Source organism: Eublepharis macularius, chromosome 17, assembly GCF_028583425.1.
Source record: "Eublepharis macularius isolate TG4126 chromosome 17, MPM_Emac_v1.0, whole genome shotgun sequence".
Classification (NCBI taxonomy): Eukaryota; Metazoa; Chordata; class Lepidosauria; order Squamata; family Eublepharidae; genus Eublepharis; species Eublepharis macularius.
In genome coordinates, this window is record NC_072806.1 from 32,671,339 (window position 1) to 32,692,259 (window position 20,921).

General features: G+C 48.4%; 1 protein-coding gene across 4 annotated transcripts in view; it reads left to right on the top strand.

Moving 5' to 3' along the window:
• Window positions 1–20,921, top strand: part of VMP1 (vacuole membrane protein 1) — a 143,904-nt gene that overhangs the window by 51,928 nt on the left and 71,055 nt on the right. For 3 of the 4 annotated variants that reach the window (XM_055001390.1, XM_055001389.1, XM_055001391.1), the window contains 2 exons: window positions 7,533–7,700; window positions 16,332–16,463. In XM_055001390.1, the coding sequence (XP_054857365.1) occupies window positions 7,533–7,700; window positions 16,332–16,463 (300 nt within the window). The remainder of the gene's footprint in view (window positions 1–7,532; window positions 7,701–16,331; window positions 16,464–20,921) is intronic. The other variant, XM_055001392.1, reaches the window with a different exon arrangement.

The following is a 20,921-nucleotide window of genomic DNA, read 5'->3' on the forward strand; positions in this document are numbered from 1 at the left end:
AAGGCCCACACGCAGTGGCATAGAGGCCAAAGTTTCCTTCTGTAGCCCCCTTCCCTGGTAGCTCCGATTCAGAAGTATATTGTCTCTGAACATGAAATTTCGACTTAGATTCATTAATGGCTGCTAGCCATGATGGCTGTCTTTCTTTGAATTAGGCTGTTTCCACACGTCTTAAAAAGAGCGCCCTGCTCACCAAACGCTGGCAGCTTTTTTGCAGGATTTCTGACATCTCCATTTCCAAAGCGGACGCGGCCGGTTTTGCTTTTGTTTTTGCAGCGCCACAAAATCTACCTACATCCGTTTTGGAAACGGAGACATCAGAAATCCCGCAAAAAAGCCACCAGCATTCGGTGAGTGGGGCGCTCTTTTTAGGACGTGTGGAAACGGCCTTAGTCTAATTGTGGCCGTTGCTGATGTTTCCAGTGCTCATCACTTGGGGTACCAAAGGGGAACTGTTGGTAACCAAGACTGGGAGAATTGTCATGGCAGTGCCTCGGCCCTTCATTGCAGCAGGTCCATATGTGGGGCTGTGTTTAGCTAGCCAAGAAGCAGAAGAAAGAAATCTCTCGGTTTGTGCCAAACCCTAATGCATGGCCCAGCCAACTCCGGCCTGTTAGTGAGAGGGGCTCAAAGAACAGATTCCTTGCTTCTCTGAGTCTGAACACTCCTTGCTTGGTCGTCATTGTAAATGAGCCATTGACATCTTAGTTTTCGTTCTGGCTGCAGTGTGGTTTCTGTGGGCTCCAGGATTCTAGTCCTTTCTTCTTCTTCTTCTTCCCCTTAGGGAATTGTTTGCATTTCAGTGGAAGAGAGGTAATAAAATCGGTTTAATCTTCAGGTGGTTTGACAGATGTTTCCAGCTGCTCTCATTCCATCCACCACCCACCCCAAATATCAACCCTCTCCCTTGCTGTGAATTTCTTTTGCCAACATCCTTTGCAGAAGCGTTTGGAGGAGTATTGCAGGGCAGTTCCATAGGGAAAAGAACAATCCAAATATGACCCATACCTCTTTGGGCCAGTTCTATGCACAAAGTAGACTAAAACTGGGAGGCAAAACTTAAGGTCTTTTCAGACCCAAAGCCTCTTAACGTAACGGCTTACTTTTTTTTATCGTGATAGGGTATGGCTGGTGGAGAAATGTGTAGGAGATATGTATATTTATAATGCAAGTTGTGTATTTGTTCATTTACTAGTTTGGCTGCTACAGCGTGCCGGCCTGAGTGCTGTTCTCCCGTTACGCCCATCATGCCTGGAACGCCTTTTCCCCAAGGCTGCTGCTGCCTCTCTCACCCATTCAGCCCCCCCTCCCCTGGACGCTGAAAACCCACATCCTCCACGAAGCCTTTCTTCTACACACCGAAGATCCGTGCAATTAATGTACTGCTTCCTCGTGGTTTGGGTACTGCTGGGGTAGCTGTCCTCCATACCCCTTACAGCAGCTCAATTTTTGGTCCTGAGAGGCCTTTTAAAAAGCAGAGCATGGCACAAGGGGATGAATCTTCTGTCCAAAAACATGTGGCGTTACTGAGATCTGGCTGTTTCCCTTTTAAATGGAGAGAGGTCCATCAGTGGAGCCCCCATATGCAGAGGCAGCAAACCTTGGAATACCAGTGCTAGGTGTCAGCATTGAGGAAGGCCTTATCCTCTATGCCTTGTTTGGCTCTCCAGGGCAGATGGTTGGCTGCTCTATGAAACCGGGTGCTGGACTAGACAGCCCCCTGGTCTAACCCAGCAGGCTCAACTTATTTATTTATTTTTATTTGTCGTATTTATATTCCGCCCTCCCCGCAAGCAGGCTCAGGGCGGATAACAGCATTAAAACATTTATAACAATAAAACATTTAAAAGCATTATACAAAAATATTAAAAATAGCAGCACTCTTATGTTCTTAGATATTATTATTATTGATGTATTGTCGAAGGCTTTCACGGCCGGAGAACGATGGTTGTTGTGGGTTTTCCGGGCTGTATTGCCGTGGTCTTGCCATTGTACATACATCAAAGGAATTACTGATCAGATGGGAAAGCTTATGAAAAAGCATAACCTTCAAGCAGTATTCAGACCCACCCAAAAAATACAACAGATGCTACGATCAGCAAAAGACAGTAGAGACCCCCTCACCTCTGCAGGAGTATACTGTATACCCTGCAGCTGTGGACAAGTTTACATCGGGACCACAAAGCGTAGCATCCAGACAAGAATAAAAGAACATGAAAGACACTGCAGACTTGGACAACCTGAAAAATCAGCAGTGGCTGAACATAGCCTAACGCAAACAGGGCACAGTATCTTATTCCAGGACACCAAAATACTGGACAACACTTCCAACTACTTTGTCAGACTGCACAGGGAAGCCATTGAAATTCACAAGCATAAGCAAAACTTCAACAGGAAAGAAGAAACCTTAAGAATGAACAGAGCATGGTTTCCAGTTTTGAAAAACACCAGGCTAACAAAACATTCTATCCCCGACAATAGCCCTGCAGAGAAGATTAGCACATCAAGTACCAATCCATATGCAAAAGAACCTCCTCAGGATACAGTGAAGCCTCCCGCCATTAGCATTCCACACCCGGGGAAACTCTTACAGGATGACTCAGCTCAACCCCACCCCTCCTGAGTAGATACAAATGACCTACATCTTTTCCACACTGTGACACTGAGAGATCTCTGTCTTTTGGTGCTACACCTCTGAAGATGCCAGCCACAGCTGCTGGCGAAACGTCAGGAACTACAATGCCAAGACCACGGCAATACAGCCCGGAAAACCCACAACAACCATATTATTATTATTATTTATTACATTTCTAACTTGCCCTTCCCACAAGCGGGCTCAGGGTGAGGTACAGCAGTTATAAAAATATAATACAAATATTAAAACAATTCATAAAACAACAGTTCATCATAAAATCAACAACAGATACTAACTGTCCCAAGATGGGGTCAGTTCCAGATTCCTGCCCATCAGCATACAGGAGGAGGGAAGCGGACAGATAATGTGCTGCAACCCATACGTGGGTCAGCAAACGAATGGGCACTACATAGCCCCGTGCTGTACCCATATATTGGGCAGCCGGCCGGTGGACACTGTATAACCCCACACTTAGTGGGAGGCTGGTGGGAGGCTCAGCGAGGATCTCATGCTGGCCTCAACCATGCGCCTGGTGGAACATCTCCGTCTTACAGACCCGCCGAAATGATAGAACATCCCAATGGGCCCGGGTGTCCTCAGACAGAGAGTTCCAGAGAGGTAAATAATTTCATTTGCAGAATCCAAAATAAGCCCCCTCTCCTGTTTTCTATTCCATATCAACACTGTATGATCAGTTATCTGGGTGTTGGTTTGGCTGGGATTGCTCTCTGTGTGTGTTTAAAGTAATACTATTCAAGTAATATTTTTGGCATAGGACAATAGGCTGCTCTGCCCCCCCCCCTCCCAGTTTGCAGGTGCTGTTTAACTTCTTTACGCAAGTTCCAAGTCCTGTGCAGTTTGCCAGTCACTTCTGGTATCAGACTGATTGTATCTATTCAGAGTAGCAGCCAGCAGCCCCAAAGGCTTGCTCCATGAAGCAGCTGCCCCACCTAGTTGCATCCCTGCTTTCGCTCCCATAGGCAACATGTCATTTTGGTGCCAGACCTGGGGACTGAGTGTGAGCCGTTTGCTCTCCTTAGTTGTGTGTTATTACCATTCATACTTGTGGATCTTGATGGGTTATAACAAGAAAACCCAGTTGCGTCTCTTAGCTGGCTAATTTTTTTATTTTACTAAAAACAACTATGGTTGATTACTTAGAGCCAGTTTCTCACTCTCCTTCCTCCAGGGACCTCAAAGTGGTGCATGCAGTTTTCCTGTTCGGTCTTCGCAACACCTCTGTTAGGTAGATTAGGCTGGGAGTGACCCACAGACACCCAGTTGAGTGAGGATTTGATCGCATAGTGTTCTAATTCAGTGCTCCAGTTGCTATGCCACACCAGCTTGCTCACTCTCACCTACTTTATCAGATGCTGATTGAGCCATTAGCTGCCACCAGTTGGTGGGACAGGCTGTTCCCATATGCGCCGCACCTCTTCACTGAATGGCCTAGACATGACGACCAGATTTGTGGTTCTGACCCACTGCTGGGCTGTCTGGTGACCCCAGTGAAAAAGTTACAGCAACCTCATTGGTAATAATTAGTGGTGGATTCAATCAAATAAAAGGATGTAAAGCTGTCATATGTGGGAGGGGAGGGGCATGAGTCATCAGTTTCTTTCCACCCCTTGTCTTTTGTCTTCCATTCTTTTCATCCTGTGAAATGAGGTAGCTTTGGCAACTTACCAGGACCCCCCAGCTGCCTGCATACCCTGTGAGTTGCTCAGGGGTGGGGTGGGGTGGGGGGAGCACCCCTTGTTGACGCCTCCAGAGATGACAGAATCCCACCCTATAATTAATGGAAGAAACCAGAAAGTTTTCCTTCTGTGCTGTGGCCAGGATCCAGAAAGAAATGTGCAGACAGTGGTTGCATTTGGAGTTCTTTAGCAGCCCCTGCCCTCCCCAGCCTGGGTCAAAATGGAAGAGGATTTCAGAAACAGTCAGTCATATTGCTTGGGGCCCTTCTGTTGAAAGTGTAAAATCGGGTCATGCTATTGGGTGTATCTGGTCCTTCAGGCATCCCTGCATGTAGCTCTTTGAGTCATGCTAGGAAACGGCAAGCGATGGTTTGAAGTCATGGTGGAAGTGGCACACAGTGGTATGAGGTGCCCTGCAGGATCAGACCAGTAGTCCATGTGGTCCAGCATCCTGTTTCATGTAGCGGCCAACCAGTTACCCTGGAGGGCTGACAGCTGCACTGGGGAAGCCGCCACCTCAGTTTAATGCTGCTTCCTAGCATCGGAGGTTAACTGCCTCTGGGTGGGAAGGCTTTCTTTCATCATCATGGCTGGTAGCCATTGCTGGACCTTCTCCTCCGTGAATTCTTCTAATGATCCCCTTTTGAAGCCATCAGTGCTTGTGGCAGTCAATATATCCACTGGTGGCGAATTTTTTCAAGTTTAATTAAACTTGTTGCAATAACACCTTCCTGTTCCTTTGTTGGTGTTTCAAATAGTGATTTGCGGTCCTGGCTTCAACGGGAGAAGCAGTGCCAAGCTGTGGTTTGGATTGAGTTGTAAGCCATGAATAGGGATGGGGGGGCGGGGGACAGGGGAGAGGTGACATGAACACAGAGCTCGCATATGTGCGCCAAACCCTTTCTATATCGGTTCCTGTAGTGTCCTTGGATGTGGTGGAGAGTGCCATCAAGTTATGGCTGACTTATGGTGACCCCGGGTGGGGTTTTCATGGCAAGAGACTAACCGAGGTGGTTTGCCATTGCCTGCCTCTGCAACCCTAACCTTCGTTGGAGGTCTCCCATCCAAGTACTAACCAAGGCCAACCCTGCTTAGCTTAGCTCGCCTGGGCTATCCAGGTCAAGGCAGTGTCTCTGGATTCCTTGCTAGGGAATTTTTTTAAAATTAAATCAACAATAATACGCTGCCAGATCCACAGGAGTTAGTCGTGTTAGTCTGTAGTTGCAAAATAGTACAGTAACACCTTTAAGACTAACCAGCTTATTTGTAGCATAAGCTTTCAAGAACCACAGCTCTCTTAGTCAGATGCATGGAGGGTATGAAGAAACTGGCCAGAGATTTAGAATATGCTGGCCAGAGATATATAATATGCTTAACAATATGCTGTTAACTCTTCAGGAAGCAAAGTTGATGCTATGTCCGGGTTGCTTGTGTCATGACAGAAAGAATATTTCAATTTGTGTAGCGCTTTCAAGCATTCAAGTTCTTCATGTTCATTCTGTTGCAGATAGCTGATGTAGCTTAATAGCTAAGAGAGTGAGCTGTGATTTGAGAGGTCACCAGTTCAAATTGTTGCTGGATAGCCCTAGGCGAGCATCCCTTTCTCAGCTTCTGTTTTCCCCATATGCTATATGAAGGTAGTAATATTGGCCTGCCTTACAGAGTTGTGATCATGTGGAGGGCTTTGAACATTACATAAACGTTAAGCGGTATGGTTATTCCTTACAGTAACACCCGTAAGGATTGTGCAAAGAACATGGATTTCTTAAAGCGTCAAATATTCCAGGCAACTCCTATTGGGTGGTTATCATTATAATATTTATTACACTTATATTCCATAAACACTTGCATCCTTCACAAAACTCGGGCAGCGCACACAGGCCCTGCGGAAGGTCTCACATCCAGGTGCTGGCCAAATCCAGACCTGCTTCCCTTCAGCATGGCGGCTACATCATGCGTTCTGACCATACCCTGGTGTCTCGGTGCCAAGGTGCCTGGATCTTGAGCAGAGGGTGTTGGCCTGATAGCCAGCCCTGATTTTTATCGTAATCTTCTCAGGGTTGCCAGGTAGAACGCTGATACCGCCAAGCTGAATTCCTGGGTCAAAACTCTCAGAAGCCCCAAAATTGAAAAGTAAGAAGTCTTTAACTTGCTTTATAAATAGGGCCGGCACAGAATGTTAACCCACAAAATAATTTGGCCTAGATCAACTTTCTGCACATAACCAGTATCAGTGATTTTGTGCAACATCTTGATGGTTTGAAAGCCTGAGGGAGATAAGCCACCTAATTCTCTTCCAAAAGAGAATCTGTGTGGTCACCTGGAAGTGTTTTTTTTCCTGCCGAAAGGATGTGCTGTAGAAAGGATGGGTTCTTTAAACAGTCATACTTTGGGATGGAAACGATCTACTTTAGAGGTGCCTAAAAGACTATGCCTAAGTTTTGATGTGTCAGACCTCCTACAAGCTGGGTCCCATAAGTGATGGTGAGAAGTGGAAGCAATCTAAGACCTGCCCCAATCCCATAATCTCCCCCATCCCAGGATTCTCTAAATTCTCAACTCCAAGGGATTAGGCAGACTAGTATACCCCTTCCTGTAACTGATCTCAGCATCCTGTGTCTCCCAGAGCTCACTCATTTTTTCCTCCTTTGGGCTGATTCGTTCAGTCATGTATTTCTGCTTTTTTGGGGGAGTCCCCAGTGCAGAAGCCCTTAACCTTCTCTGTTGATGCCACTTTCACAGTTGGCACAAGACCACCCCAGCGTCCTGCTGGTTATGAATGATGCTACGCTACAGTTGCCATCCATGGAACAGAATTTTGGTCTCTCTCTCTCTCTCTCTCTCTCTCTCTCACACACACACACACACCCTGCAGCTTACTGATCTTCACAAAATGCTGCTGCTGGCGGCTAGGGGATCTTAAGAAACAACGTGAAGGGGGTTTCTGCAGTAGGAGCAGGGAATTAGTGGACATTCCCAGTTAAGTCTGAATCCAATCCATGATGAGGCTATAATAGAATCAGCTTTTGGAAGCCCTCCCCCCCCCCGTGGATTTATTGTTGGAGGAAGACCAAAGACCTGTTTGTGTTTGCAGAACTGACCATACGGGCCTTTGGATCCCACCCGTCATGACTCGATAACCTTGTTTGCTGCTATACCTGGAGTTTTGTTTTCTCCCCGCTTCTGCCCCCCTCCTGCAGGGTCCACACATTGCTTCAGTGACTCTTGCTGCATATGAATGTAACTCTGTGGACTTCCCTGAGCCACCCTACCCTGACCAAATAATCTGCCCTGATGTGGAGGGCGTTGAAGGATCAATTTCGTTATGGACCATCATCTCCAAAGTCAGGCTGGAGGCCTGCATGTGGGTAAGGAATGTTTCCAGTTGTTTTCATGATGAAGTAAGCGTGCGTGCGTGCGCGTGAAATGCTTGAATGCCTTTTTGTTTGGTCAATTCGTTTATTTAAATGGGATGAATAAAAAGATGGAGTTTTTAAAGTTAATTTTTTTCCCGAGGAAAGACGTATCGAAACTGAAGTTGGCAAGTGTTGTCTTAGAAGAGGCATTCCAAATTTGCTCTCCTACAGTAGACAGGGCCGGATCGAGGGGGGGCAGGGGGGTAGTCTGCCCCCAGCGCTGCCAGGGAGGGGGCGCCGGGAGCAGCTGCCAGCTGCCAGAGCACGCGGGCAACAGTGCGGGCAGCCTCGCAGCCCCCCACGCTGCCTTTCGCCTGCCCCGCAGGAGAGAGGGCGGCCAGCTTGCCGCGCACCCCCTGTCCTGCAGGGCAGGCAAAGGGCAGCGCGGCCGCCCACGCCATTCGCCTGCCCCGCAGGACAGGGGGCAGCCGGCCGCCCCCTGTCCTGCGGGGCAGGCGCATGGTGCAGGTGGCTTCCCAGCCCCGCATGCTGCTTCCGCCGCCCTGCATGATGACATCACCAAAATGACGTCATCATGCCGCGGCGGGAGCACGTGCACGCTGTGCACGAGATCAGACTAGGGTTGTCCCAGGCGCCAGCAACCCTAGATCCGGCCCTGACAGTAGAGAACGTTCCTCCCGATACTGCCTTTAGAGGGACATTCCCCCTTTGTTCTTGCAAGGGATGGAATGCCTCTTATGGGCTGTGGTGACAATGCAGACCTCTTAAAAGGGGAGTGCTTTTTTCCTTTAATCAATGAAGTAATTGTTATTCCAGTGAATACAAATATAATAGCTTTGCTAGGATTTCCTTAATCAGTGGTTTATGTACTTCTTACATCTGCACAGTTTCATCTGCTAGCAGTTATGTTTGAGGATTAACTTCGTGCATTTTTAGTAAACAGCTGCTGTCACCTTTGCTTAACCAAGGCCAGGACTAGTAGTCAGTTTCCAGAATGGACATAGCATTCGGAGGAGACAAAACATTTGCAGCACTCCTTAAACGACTGCTATTTTTGACACTGAAGATCAATGTGTGGCTATTCCCCGTGGGGAACCTCTTCCGCTTGCTACCGTTATCTGATGTCAGGACATGTTTTCTTGGACTTGTTTACGTGAGTGTGCTAATTTCCTGTAAACTCGGCGGTGCTGGCAGCTGCATCTCTCCATGTTGTCCTAATTCCAGCTTGCTTCTGGAGAAGCTGCTGGGAAAAAGCTGCTACGGCGTCCCTTTCTGCCTTGTCAACTTCTGGAGATTCTGCAGTGCAGCTTTGCTTGCAGCGCAGTACTGCTCTCAACAGGTTTTTTTCTCTCTGAAGCGACAGACAGAACTGCGCATCACGGGTCTCGGGCTGCTGCCAAAATGACATCCTCGCCTTGATTTTTCTCCCCCTCCATCTCCAGTATGGAGCAAAAGCTCCCCTGTGTTCTGATATTACCAGCTCAGTTGAGACATCACAGCAAACCATGATTGAAGAAGCCTGAGATGTAGCTCTGTAGTCATGGCTGTGATTTGCCAAGCCATTGGGAGTATTGCACCTGGAGAAAGGGAGAAAGCTAACTGGGGAAATGGCTCCAAACCGTTTTTGTTCATAAGTGCATTTCTGTGCCACTGATCTTCCCCAAAAAGAACCAAAGTGGCTTACTGAAATCTCCCAGCACCACCGAATAACACAAAGAAAGGGACACATCCTGTATGGATCCTGATTCATTTGGCTGAATGTCTCAGGCCCCAGATCATGAACCACCAGCTAAGACCTCTTTGGCTCTTGCCCTTCAGCTTGGGCCTCAGGGTTTGCCCCTCTGGCCATGTATAGGTTTAAGTACCTACAAGCAGAGGAGAAACACTCGGTCCAGATTGCACTCAGCTGTTTCCCAGTAATTTCCTCCCCTGCTGGAAATGCCTCTGGCCATGCCTCCAGCTTGCCTAATTTGTTTTGTGGTCTTAACCATGGTTTGGGTTTCTAACTAGACTGGTTAGTGCAAGAAGCCAGTGGAGGGGATGAGGAACAAAGCAACACCCAACTCCATTTTTGACCTCCTCTGATGGTACCAATAGAATTGTAGGCTGAGTTCAAACATAACATGAAACCGTGGTTAGTGTATGCAACCAAGGTTTGGCTCACCATCACTCAAATGCTGGTTTCATTGCCTTTTCTCTGTAGCCTGGAAGGGTGTTATTAGAGAATAAGACTAATCTGAGACTAATTGTAGTTAATGCCCCAAACCAGATCCTGGTTTGATGGACCCAAACAAACCACAGTAGAGTGTCCTCTGTTCAGCCATGGTTAGTTTAACATCTGAACTGAGCTTTTGTTGGAAAGGGACCCTCCTCCCGCTCAGTGGAGACAGTCCTAAGCTAGAGCATCTCCAACAGATGGCCCTCCAGCCTTTTGCTTGCTGGGAGTCTCCAGAAAGAGCACCTCTCCTGCCCCAGAAATTCGTTCCAATGTCAAACTGCTCATTAGTGTGCAGACGTTCCTCCTAATGTTCAACTGAAATCTCTTCTCCTGTAACTTAGCCCCCAGTCTTGCTCTTTGGAACATCAAAGAGCAAGTATTTCCACTTTCTGGGCAAGCTATGCTGCGGTGGGGGTGAGTAACTTTTCCTGGTTTCCTATTCTCCAGTATTGACAATTTTTTAATCAGTAAAACAAAATTTGCCCCATGGTATAAAACCATCAAAAAAGACCACATTAGAGCATGTTATCTGACTGATATCATAGTCTATAAGCTTAGGGTAGCATTTACGTCATTACGCTTCCAGTCTATGGCAACTGAGATGCTATTCAGGCGATTCCAAAAAACCCCATCGATCAGCGGATATGTATCTGTGGAACCTCAATTGAGGACTTACCACACTATGTTTTAAACTGTCCCTTATACCAGGAACCAAGGGGAAAATTTCTCGTGAATATTTTATCTACTCTCCATCTTCTGGCTGACTTTGATAAATTAAATTTTATTTTTTCAAATACAGACCCTTTTATTTCGAATAGGATGGCCCTCTATGCCCTGGCTGCTAGGAAAATAAGGGCAAATGTGGCAGCTAGGAGAGTAAACGCCTGACATAGATTAGAAACTGTTTGGTTTTAATGTTTACATTTTAGGCAAAAGGCATTTTATAGTAATTTTATTTATATCTATGTAGCTATATCTGTATTCTTGTATTTTTTGTTCTGTTTTTAATGAATGATTTTAGATTGTGAAGGCCTATGGCCACATACAATAAATTCGCAATACAATATTCTCCAGTATGATTGGTTCGTTCACAGCCTCTTACAGAGACCTGCTTCCTTCTGAGGGCAGCTGATAAATCCATGACTTACAGAGAACCTTTTTTTTCCCTTGGGGAGGGGGTTAAAAGCAGAATATTCCTCCAATTTTAATTTTTTGAAGGAAGGGGGGGGTGCTTTCCGAACATTGAAGAAAGGCCACATCAGGGGGATCGGTTTCATGGGGTCATGTGTTCTCTTTGCTTGTCGGGACTGTTTGGCAATCCTCTGCATGTGATCTAGCTAATTCAGGGAAAGTTCACTTCCAGTCCACGCAGGGCATCTTTTTGTTTTTCCTTTGGGTTAGCAACATGAAGCCAAAACAAAGTGCTGTTTTTATTATGGAGCAGCACGTTTTTTTTCCCTTTTGCTTTTGTATCATCATCTCAAGACTTCAACTTGTTTCAAATTATTTGTATAGGCTTTAAAAAATGCTTTCAGGCTCATACTTTGAATCCTCTGCAACAAACAAACTGGAAGATTAGAGCTTTGTACAAGTTTGTCCATCTCAGTTCTGTCTTTTGTTCTCTCAGAGGATGGACTCTACCAAAGGGTGAAACCCAGGAATAACTCTCAGTACTACTGTTCAAAAAACTTCCGGTACTGGATTTCTTAACCATACAATAAACAAGATTTTTGTATATTTTAAATTTTTTACAGTGCTACAAGTGCATCAAGAAACAATCATACGTCCTAATCAATAACAATCAATAGGTACAATTAATACATATAAAGACAAATATATAACCCCAAATGGCTGATGGAATAGCCTCTGGGTGTTTCTCAAGGACAACAGTCTCTTCGGTCGCACTGAAGCGTTTGGTCGCTGCAAGCAAGCAAACAAGCCGACGGGGTGAGATGGGAACAGGTTAGAGAAGTGTGAGTTTACAGATTGTTTGCCCTCGAAAAAGCACACGTGCAAAGCAGATGTGGCCAATAATCTGTAGGGCGTGGACGTCTGTTTGAAGAAGGATAACAGCATGCCTAGAACGGTTATGTGAAGATCTCTCCTGCACCTTGCACTTTATTTTGGCATCATCTACCTCATCTTTTTCAAGGAAGGGTTATGCATCAGTTGTGGACCTAAGAGAGACTATTGTCCTTGAGAAACACCCAGAGACCATTCCATCAGTGATTCCATCAGCCATTTCAGCTTATATATTTGTATTTATATGTATTAATTGTACCTATTGATTGTTATTGATTAGGACGTATGATTGTTTCTTGATGTACTTGTAGCACTGTAGCACCTTTAAAAAATTTTAAAATACAAAAATCTTGTTTATTGTATGGTTAAGAAATCCAGTACTGGGAGTTTTTTGAACAGTACTCTCAGAGGATGGAACCAGAAGTGGACTCTTGATGTCACTCTCTTTCCTCCGTACTCTCATTAACAATGCCATTTCCCCAGCGGCAATAGCTAGTCAAGTCGGGCAGGGGGTGGGATGCTTGAAGTGATAGCACCTTGCTAGAACAGGTAATGTTAGGCAAAGATGGGGGCAAATACTGGCACAGAGCTGCAGCTTTTGGCAATGCCCAAATCTTTATTTATTTATTTATAGTCCGCTCTCCTTGAAAGCAGGCTCAGAGCATATTCACAACATATAAATATATATAATAAAAAAATAGGATAACACATTGGTATAAAACTGCACTAAAATACTGCGCTGAAACATCTAAGGTGTTCCCATTGCACCCCACATCTCAGAACACCCTCAAGGTACATGGGGCAGGACGGCTCGGATTTAATAGATATAGGTTGGGGCGTAACTCCCCTCCCAGGACAGGCAGGTTGGGCGATTTGTCTGCCTCAACCACCGTAAGCCTGGTGGAACATCTGACTCTTACAGGCCCAGTGAAATGATAAGAGATCTTGCTGAGACGGGGCCTCCGCAGACAGCGTTCCACCAGGTAGGTGCCAGGATCAAAAAAGCCCTGGCCCTGGTTGAGGCAAGGCGTGAATCTCCCGGGGCCGGGGATCACCAGTAGCTGTTTGTCTCCTGATCGGAGCAGCCTTCGGGGAATACAGGGCGAGAGACAGTCACGCAGATTAATTTTATTATTATTTTATTATTTCATATTTATATCCCGCCCTCTCCGCGAGCGGGCTCAGGGCGGCTAACGTTTAAAAACAATTTAAAGCATTACCTCTATATTAATATTAAATATTAAAACACCATTTAAAATAGCGACATTTTGTATTGTGCGGCGGCAGCATCAGGAAGATTTATAATATTTTGCATGCATGCTGTGGTGGACCGCCAGTGTGTCGGCCCCAGTCCGCAAAGAGCCTTGAAGCTCTGAGAGAGGAATTAAGTTGGGTAGGGAAGTGCAGCGTTGGTTTTCTTTACATGGTTAGTGTCACGGTGTATCTGCAGTTAACTAGGATTGCCCATGAAATCAGTCAGCACAAGCTCTGGCTAGATTCCTGCTTGCGCTCAGCGTGTGACCGCTTTGAAGTCAGAAAGAAATTTGTAAAACTGGCGGGAGACTTAAATTTTTTTTTCAACAAAATTGACTTTCAAGTTTTGTCGCTCCCCAACTGCGTGCAGCCTGGCTTGCTCACTTTGAGTCATTTGGAACCACTTCCTCCAAGCAGACCTTTTGGCGGTACACCTGCTCTGCTTGTGGTGCAGTCTGTGGCTTTATTTGTGAAAGCTGGCCGAGTGGGTAGCCCTGCCTTTGTCCCTCTGTTCTCTCTCTATTATTTTGCAAATTGGGGAGCTGTAAGTTGCCCACTTCAGTGGTTCTGTAGGGGTCTGTTGCAAGAGTAAGAGCCTTAGAGCTTTGTCATTGAGAGCTCCCAAATGCCCAAAGGGTATACAGCAATGTGACACAACCCTTCCGTGTATATACCTGCTCCCTATTTGCGCCATTCCTCCCCCGTTGGTTTTTTTTTTTTTTTGAATGGGAAAAATTGTGCAAGTAAAATGTGCTTGCAGAGGTGTAAGTATGTTCTGACTGTGTCATAGGTTACCTTTCGTATGCTTTATGATGAGAGATGTGCCCATTCGCTCCCACAGAACTCACCTCTACAGGATCCTTTGAACCAGCCATCCATGTATCTGATTTCTAAACCAGACTTGCCAGGGCATGCGGCAGGCTTACTAGGATGTGGGGTGGAGGGAGGGAGTTGTGAATTTCCTACACTGTGCAAGGGATTGGACTAGATAACCCTGGAGATCCAACTCTGTGATTCTGTGATTTTTCCGCATGACCCAAAGAGACCAGTTTGAATACTGGGAGGGCCAGCATTTTTGCACCTTCGTGAAAAGCAGATCGCCCTCATGTAAGTTATTCTCATCCGGATAACAATGGGAAAAGAAACACGCTGGTGTGGTGAGCCTTGCGTGTGTTTTCTCAGTGGAACACAGGCTTTAATAATTGGCTGCGTTTTTAAAATACGAAGTTTTAAAACCAACCTGATGGTCTTGCTAGGGTACATAGAGCGGCTGCAGTTCTCACCAGCAGCTGCCTTTGGGGAAGCGAACAAAGAAAACCGAGCTGCTATAGAGCGAGTTGCTTGAAAGGGGTGGAGGGTGCGCTATAAAATTGTTGGTTGCTCAGCAGTGGCTGCAAGCAAAGACATCTGCCTGTGGCCAAGCTGTAGCCCACCTCCAGCCAGGTGGCTGATTGCTGTCCCCTGTCCTTTTCCTGCATTTTTAGCTGCCTCTTGAATCTGATCCAAGCTCCCTCTTCTGTTAACCTTTGATTAGCCAGATGGCCGGTGCAGTTCTGTCTGTGTGGAATGGCTAAAAGGTGTGTCTTTAACCACATGGGGGCTTTTGTTCTGAGCAAACAGACATTGCTTTTCCCTTGCAGCAAGAATGCCATTCAGCTCTGCTGCAATTACGAAATTATTCTTGTCCTTCCTCCCACTGTTGCTGATTACTTCTTGTTGGAGCTGCAGGGAAGCTGAGACTTCTTCATCTTGCTCAAACCTAAGGGCTTGGATTTTGATTGGAGACTGAGCAGCAGGGGCCCCACAGCAGCTTTGTACCTGCAGGACAGCAAGCCAGAGTATCTTTGCAGGACAGGGTTGACCCCCCCCCCTCCACAGGGGGCATCTATGAGTGGGGCACAGGGCACTAAAGAGAGGGTACTGTTTTTTCGCTCTGCATCTAGTGGCAGCTGGTAATGCTCTGAGTATATTTAGTATACCAGCACCCTACACTTACTCACCCTTCCTGTCTTTTCCCAGGTGGCATGGCGGCAAGACAGGCTTGGAACAGGAAGACCTGCATATACACCTGTTGCTTACCACACAGTGAACTAGGCTACAAAGCTTATGAGGTGGCGTTTTGCAGGTCTCCGTCTTTCATCCTAACTGACCCTCATGGGCTTGTTAGAATGAAATGAGATGAGCCCCATCTTGGGCCAAACTGAGTTCCATGGAGGAAGGACAAGATATGAAATGTGACCTTTTTTTAAGTATACCATTTCCAAGCAACGAGGCAGTTAACATTGTAATCCTCCATCCTAAGTTCAACATTTTTTGCCAAAATCAATTCGTTTTAAATCTCCTTGATTTCAGTGGAAGTGACCCTCTGGAGTCAGACTATGACTGGAGAGGTCAGAGTTCAAATCCCAGCTCAGTGATGAATCTCACCTTGGTCTAGTAAATTCCTTCTGTCGAAGTCATCTCTCTGGATTTTTTTGGAGAGCCAAGAGAGGGATGGGAGAAGAACCATTTAGGCCTCCTTGAATTCTCTGGTGGACGAACAGGATCAAAACCTAGTCAGGGGACAGCTGAAGCCCGTTTGAAGCGTCCTCCCTGAAATCAGTGGAGCTTAAAAGTGCTCAGCGTTGGCTGGACCATTCTCATTGGTCCTTGTTCCAGTCTCAGTCTATAAATCAGGCCCTAATTTCTTCTCAGCTTTCCAATAGCTTCTAAATAGGTTCTCATTCAGAGGCCATAATTCTACACAATACACATATACATGAAGCATATTTTTTATTTTATTTGCCTTATGTCTCGCCTTTCTCCCCAATGAGGACCCAAAGCAGCTCACATCATTCCCTTCTCCTCCACTTCTCAACAACCCTGCAAGGTAGGTTAGGCTAAGTGTGTGTGACTTAAGGTCACCCAGCGGACTTCCGTAGTAGAGTATGAATTCGAGCCTGGGCCTCCCAGATCCTAGTCCAACACTCCAACCATAACTCCACACTGGCGCTCTAAGCATAAACTGATCCTGTCCAAATCCATCCCACTGATGAGAGGAGATGACCTTTTTCACGAATGCATACGAATTTGCAAAATTCGTAAGCGGCCAGAAAGTGCTGATTTTTTCCCCTTGTTTCTGCTTCCAGGGTGCTGGTACGGCTATTGGGGAGCTGCCCCCATACTTCATGGCCAGAGCAGCCCGCCTCTCTGGAGCAGAGCCTGACGACGAGGAGTACCAGGAATTTGAGGAAATGCTAGAACATGCGGAGGCTGCACAAGTAAGTGGGGGTTCTTACAGTCACCGAGGGCTGTCTTCAGCTCTTACTGCGCCTGGAGAGCAGCTTAAGTGGGTTTAGGATGTAGCTGAAGAGAGAAAGTGGAAGAGACTGCCCTGTACTGAATCAAACCACTGGTCCATACAGCCCACTGCTGTCTGTTCTGGCTGGCACTGGCATCCCAGGGTACAAGAGAGAGCGCGGTCTTTTCCAAATGCTTTCAGTTGGAGATGCCAGAGGCTGAATTGGGTGTAGACTAGAGGTGAGCACGAATTGAAATACGAACCAAAGTTCGTCATGAACCGGGCTGTTTTTCAGTTTGCAAACAGGCGGTTCATCAGCAGGCATTTCTGACGAACTGCGACAATTTTTAGGCCGGTTCATTTGGTTCATTTTTCAGTTCGTCACTGCAGACAGCCTGGCACCAAACAATCAGTTCATCTTCGTTCTTCTGTGCCTCCACACATGGGTACTGCGCACGCGCAGGCCAGCCGCTGGAAGATTTTTTATCGCTTTCCCAGCTCCGAAGGGGCCGTTTGCCGCGCGCCTCAGCGACCGTTTCCCGCCCAAACGGTCACATGCTCCTCCAGCGGCCAACGGCCCCTTCCCTCAGTTCTCTTCTTGCCGCCGCTTGAGGAGAACGTTCGCTTGTAGCTCCGTGCTTCTTTGTGCCTTTGGATTGCTTTCTCGTGACTGACTTGGATCTGGATTTGACTTCTCTTCTGCTTACTGATTTGGACGGACTGATCTTGGTGAAGTATTTGACCCGGACTGTTTTTGACTTCGCGTGTGTTTTTGCCCCTCGGAATGGCTTCTACGGCCCTGTTTAAGCACTGTGCCCGGTGCCGTGCTAAAATGGCTCAAACGGATGGGCATAGCCTTTGCCTGCTTTGCCTGGGGGAGGAACATGTAGTCCCCACTTGCAAGATCTGCCAGGGCTTTACGCATAAAGCCAGGCAGGAGCGGTCCGCCCGCCTCAAGGCTTCACTGTGGCAGCGGGTCTTGGACGCCCCTGGGCCCTCCGAGGCGGAGAAACCCGGGGCCGCGGAGAAGGCTGGCCGAACCCCCACCCATGCCGGAGGCCGGTCTCGAGCGGGCTCTGTAACCTCTTCAAAATCGGTGGCTACATCCCGCCCGGCGGACAAGCCGGCGTCGAGGGCAAGCTCGGTGGCGAGGTCTGCGAAGTCCCCGCACAAGTCGGCGTCGGTGAGGTCGGAACCGGGGAGGTCGACTCCGAGACCGGAACCGGGCGAGTCGGATCCGATACGGTCAGCCCCGGCGTCGATCGAAGGGCCTGCGGCAGTCCCGGGACCGGAGGCTGCACGGAAGGCGTCGACCAAGAGGACATCGGTTCCGAAAGCTTCCTCCGAATCGGTTCCGAAGAAGAAGGCTAAGAAGACCAAACATCGCTCTCGGTCCCCTCGGCGCCGGCCTGCAGAGGAGGTGGTCCTGGTGTCTCCACCTACGCCATCACCTCACCTAGACTCCCCTGACCGTCCCCTCCTTGAGGAAGAGGTGCCGGATCCGGGGGCCTATGTGGTCCTGTCGAGTGGGCGGCGTTCGCCAACACCGGAATCGAGCCCGGCTCCGCGTCGTCGGATTCGAGAGACGACCAGGGATCCTTCGCCTGCACAGTCTGCCCGTAGCCAGCGGTATTGGTCGGAGGGGAGTGTCGGATCCGAGCGAGTCGGATCCGAGCGGTCCGTGGCTGCGCGTCACCAACAGGCTACAGGTCTACCAGAGGCCTGTCGGTGCCAGTGGAAAGGGGCTCCACCTGGCTTCAGGTCATCGGATCCGGGGCCGTCGTCGTCTAGCCGTCGTGAGTGGTTGCCCCCACCCTTCCCAGGAGACGAAGTGTCAGCTCTTGCGTCTGATGAGGATGACGAGGATGCGGGGTCCGGCTACCGCTCTGAGTCGTTCTCTGAGCCATCTCCGGATGACAATGTCGGCCCAACCACCAGCTCTCCCTTCGAGGACCTGCGGATTTATGCAGACCAAATGGCCCGCATGTCCAAAGCCTTGGAGATTGATGTATCTTCCGTGGTCCCGAAGACGAAGGACAAGTTGCTGTGCAGAATCTATGGGGAGAACCCGGCTACAGTAGGTTTTCCTATGTTGGAGGGCTTGGAGGAGATCATCGACAAGGTCTGGAAGTCACCATCTGACCTGCCTGCCACGTCCAAACGCATCGAACAGATGTATAAGATCAAACAGGGGACGTGGCAGTCTCTCATCAAGCACCCTCCACCGTCATCCCTGATAGCCGAGGAGATTCAGCACAAGAGGTCGGGGTCCTCCTCCGTCCCACCGGATAAGGAGGGAAAGAAGATGGACGCGCTGGGTAGACGTCAGTACTCAGTCGCTGCTTTAGCCCTCCGGATAGCCAACTATCAAACGATTATGGCGGGCTACCAGCTCTACTTATGGGAAAAGCTGGCGAACTATGTCACTGACCTCCCTGCTGACAAGAAGGCGGTGGTTTCGTTGCTGCAGACGGAGGCAGTACGATTATCGAAACAACAGATGAATGCTGGGAGTCATGCGGCTGACACGGCTGCTCGGGGTATGGCGTCAGCGGTGCTTCTGAGGAGGCACTCGTGGTTGCGGTCGACTGCCCTCCCGCAGGAGGTGAAGGCCAAGATTGAACGTCTGCCCTTTGAGGGTGACTCCCTCTTCTCTACCACCACCGACGAGGCGCTTAAAAAGAAGAAGGAGGACCGGCAGACGGCACGCTCCCTGGGGGTCACTCCGACGGACAGGTCCACGTTCAAGCCTCGGTACTCGTCGAGGTATAACCCCTACCAGTACCGCAGCAGATATCAACCCCGTCCGTACTATCAGCAGTACCCTACCTCGCAGCGCCAGTATACCCCAGCGCAACACCAGGGCAGGAGGCGTAGGCCATTCAAGCCCCGCTCGTCTCAACCTCCACCCCAGCAAAAAGATCCGCAAGGGGCTGGAAGGCAGTTCTGAAGACCCGGCCCTGCGGCAGCCCTGAACTTTTCGGACAGACTCAGTCCTTTCTTGTCTGAATGGGAGTCAATAACATCTGACTCATGGGTCTTAACGATTGTTGATAAGGGGTACGGGCTGGAATTCACTGAACTGCCGATGTGTACTTCACCGCTGAGAGCGGTGAATAATACCTTGATTGAGCTGGAGGATGAAATTAGGTCCCTCTTGGCTAAGGGTGCTGTGGAAGAGGTGCCATTTGTGGAGTCTGAGAAGGGTTTCTTTTCCCGGTTCTTCCTGGTCCCTAAGAAGGATGGGGGTCTACGTCCCATTTTGGATCTTAGGGGCCTAAATGCCTTTCTAAGGGTCACCAAGTTTAGGATGATCACACTGCCTGCTGTAATTGCCCTGTTGAAGAAGGGGGATTGGTTCGCTGTCCTGGATTTAAAGGACGCGTATTTCCACGTGGGGATCTTGGAGGAGCACAGGAGATTTCTGTGCTTCGTTTACAAGCAGCGGGTATTCCGTTACAAGGTTCTCCCCTTCGGCCTTTCCACAGCCCCACGTGTGTTTACTAAGTGCGTGGCTCCTGTGGTTTCCTTTCTTCGAGAGCGGGGCTGTACCATCTACCCCTATCTCGATGATTGGCTTATAACAGCGGACTCGGAGGTTAAGCTGCTGCAAGATGTGGCATTGGTGCTAGACACTTGCGAACGCTTGGGCCTCCTGGTTAATTTTGAAAAATCTAAGCTGACACCTAGCCGTGTTGTGCCTTATATTGGGGCAGTGTTCAACTCATTGGAGGCCAAGGCTTTATTGCCTCCGGAGCGGGCACGTTCCTTGAAGAGACTGGTAACCCTGTTTAAACGGAATCGTTATCAGCCAGTGCGCATGATTCAATGCTTGCTAGGGCATATGGCTGCTGCCACCCCGGTGGTCCCTTTTGCGCGGCTGCGGATGCGCCCGCTTCAGAATTGGTTTGTGAGGAGATACAATGCTTTACAGCATCCTCCGACTGCTAAATTCTCTGTTCCCAGAGCCGTTATATCCTCTCTTGACTGGTGGTTGTCAGATATTAATTTGTTTAAAGGGACCCCATTTGGTTTCCATCATCCCGAGTTCTCCGTAACCACGGACGCCTCTCTGCAGGGGTGGGGGGCTTTCTGTGGGGAGCTATGTGTTCAGGATGTGTGGTCTGAGAGAGAAAAGGGTCTCCATATTAATGTGCTTGAACTGAGGGCTGTTCGTTTTGCACTTATGTCGTTCACAGCAATCTTGCAGAACCATCAGGTGCTGGTGCAGACGGACAACACTACCGCTATGTATTACCTGAACCAACAGGGCGGCACGGTGTCCATGATCCTCTGCAGGGAGGCCACGCTCATTTGGGAATGGGCGATCAGGAATGGGGTGACGCTTCGCGCCATTCATGTAGCTGGGTCGGACAATGTGCAGGCGGACACTCTCAGCAGGGTACACATGCTGAATCACGAGTGGGGGCTCAACGCA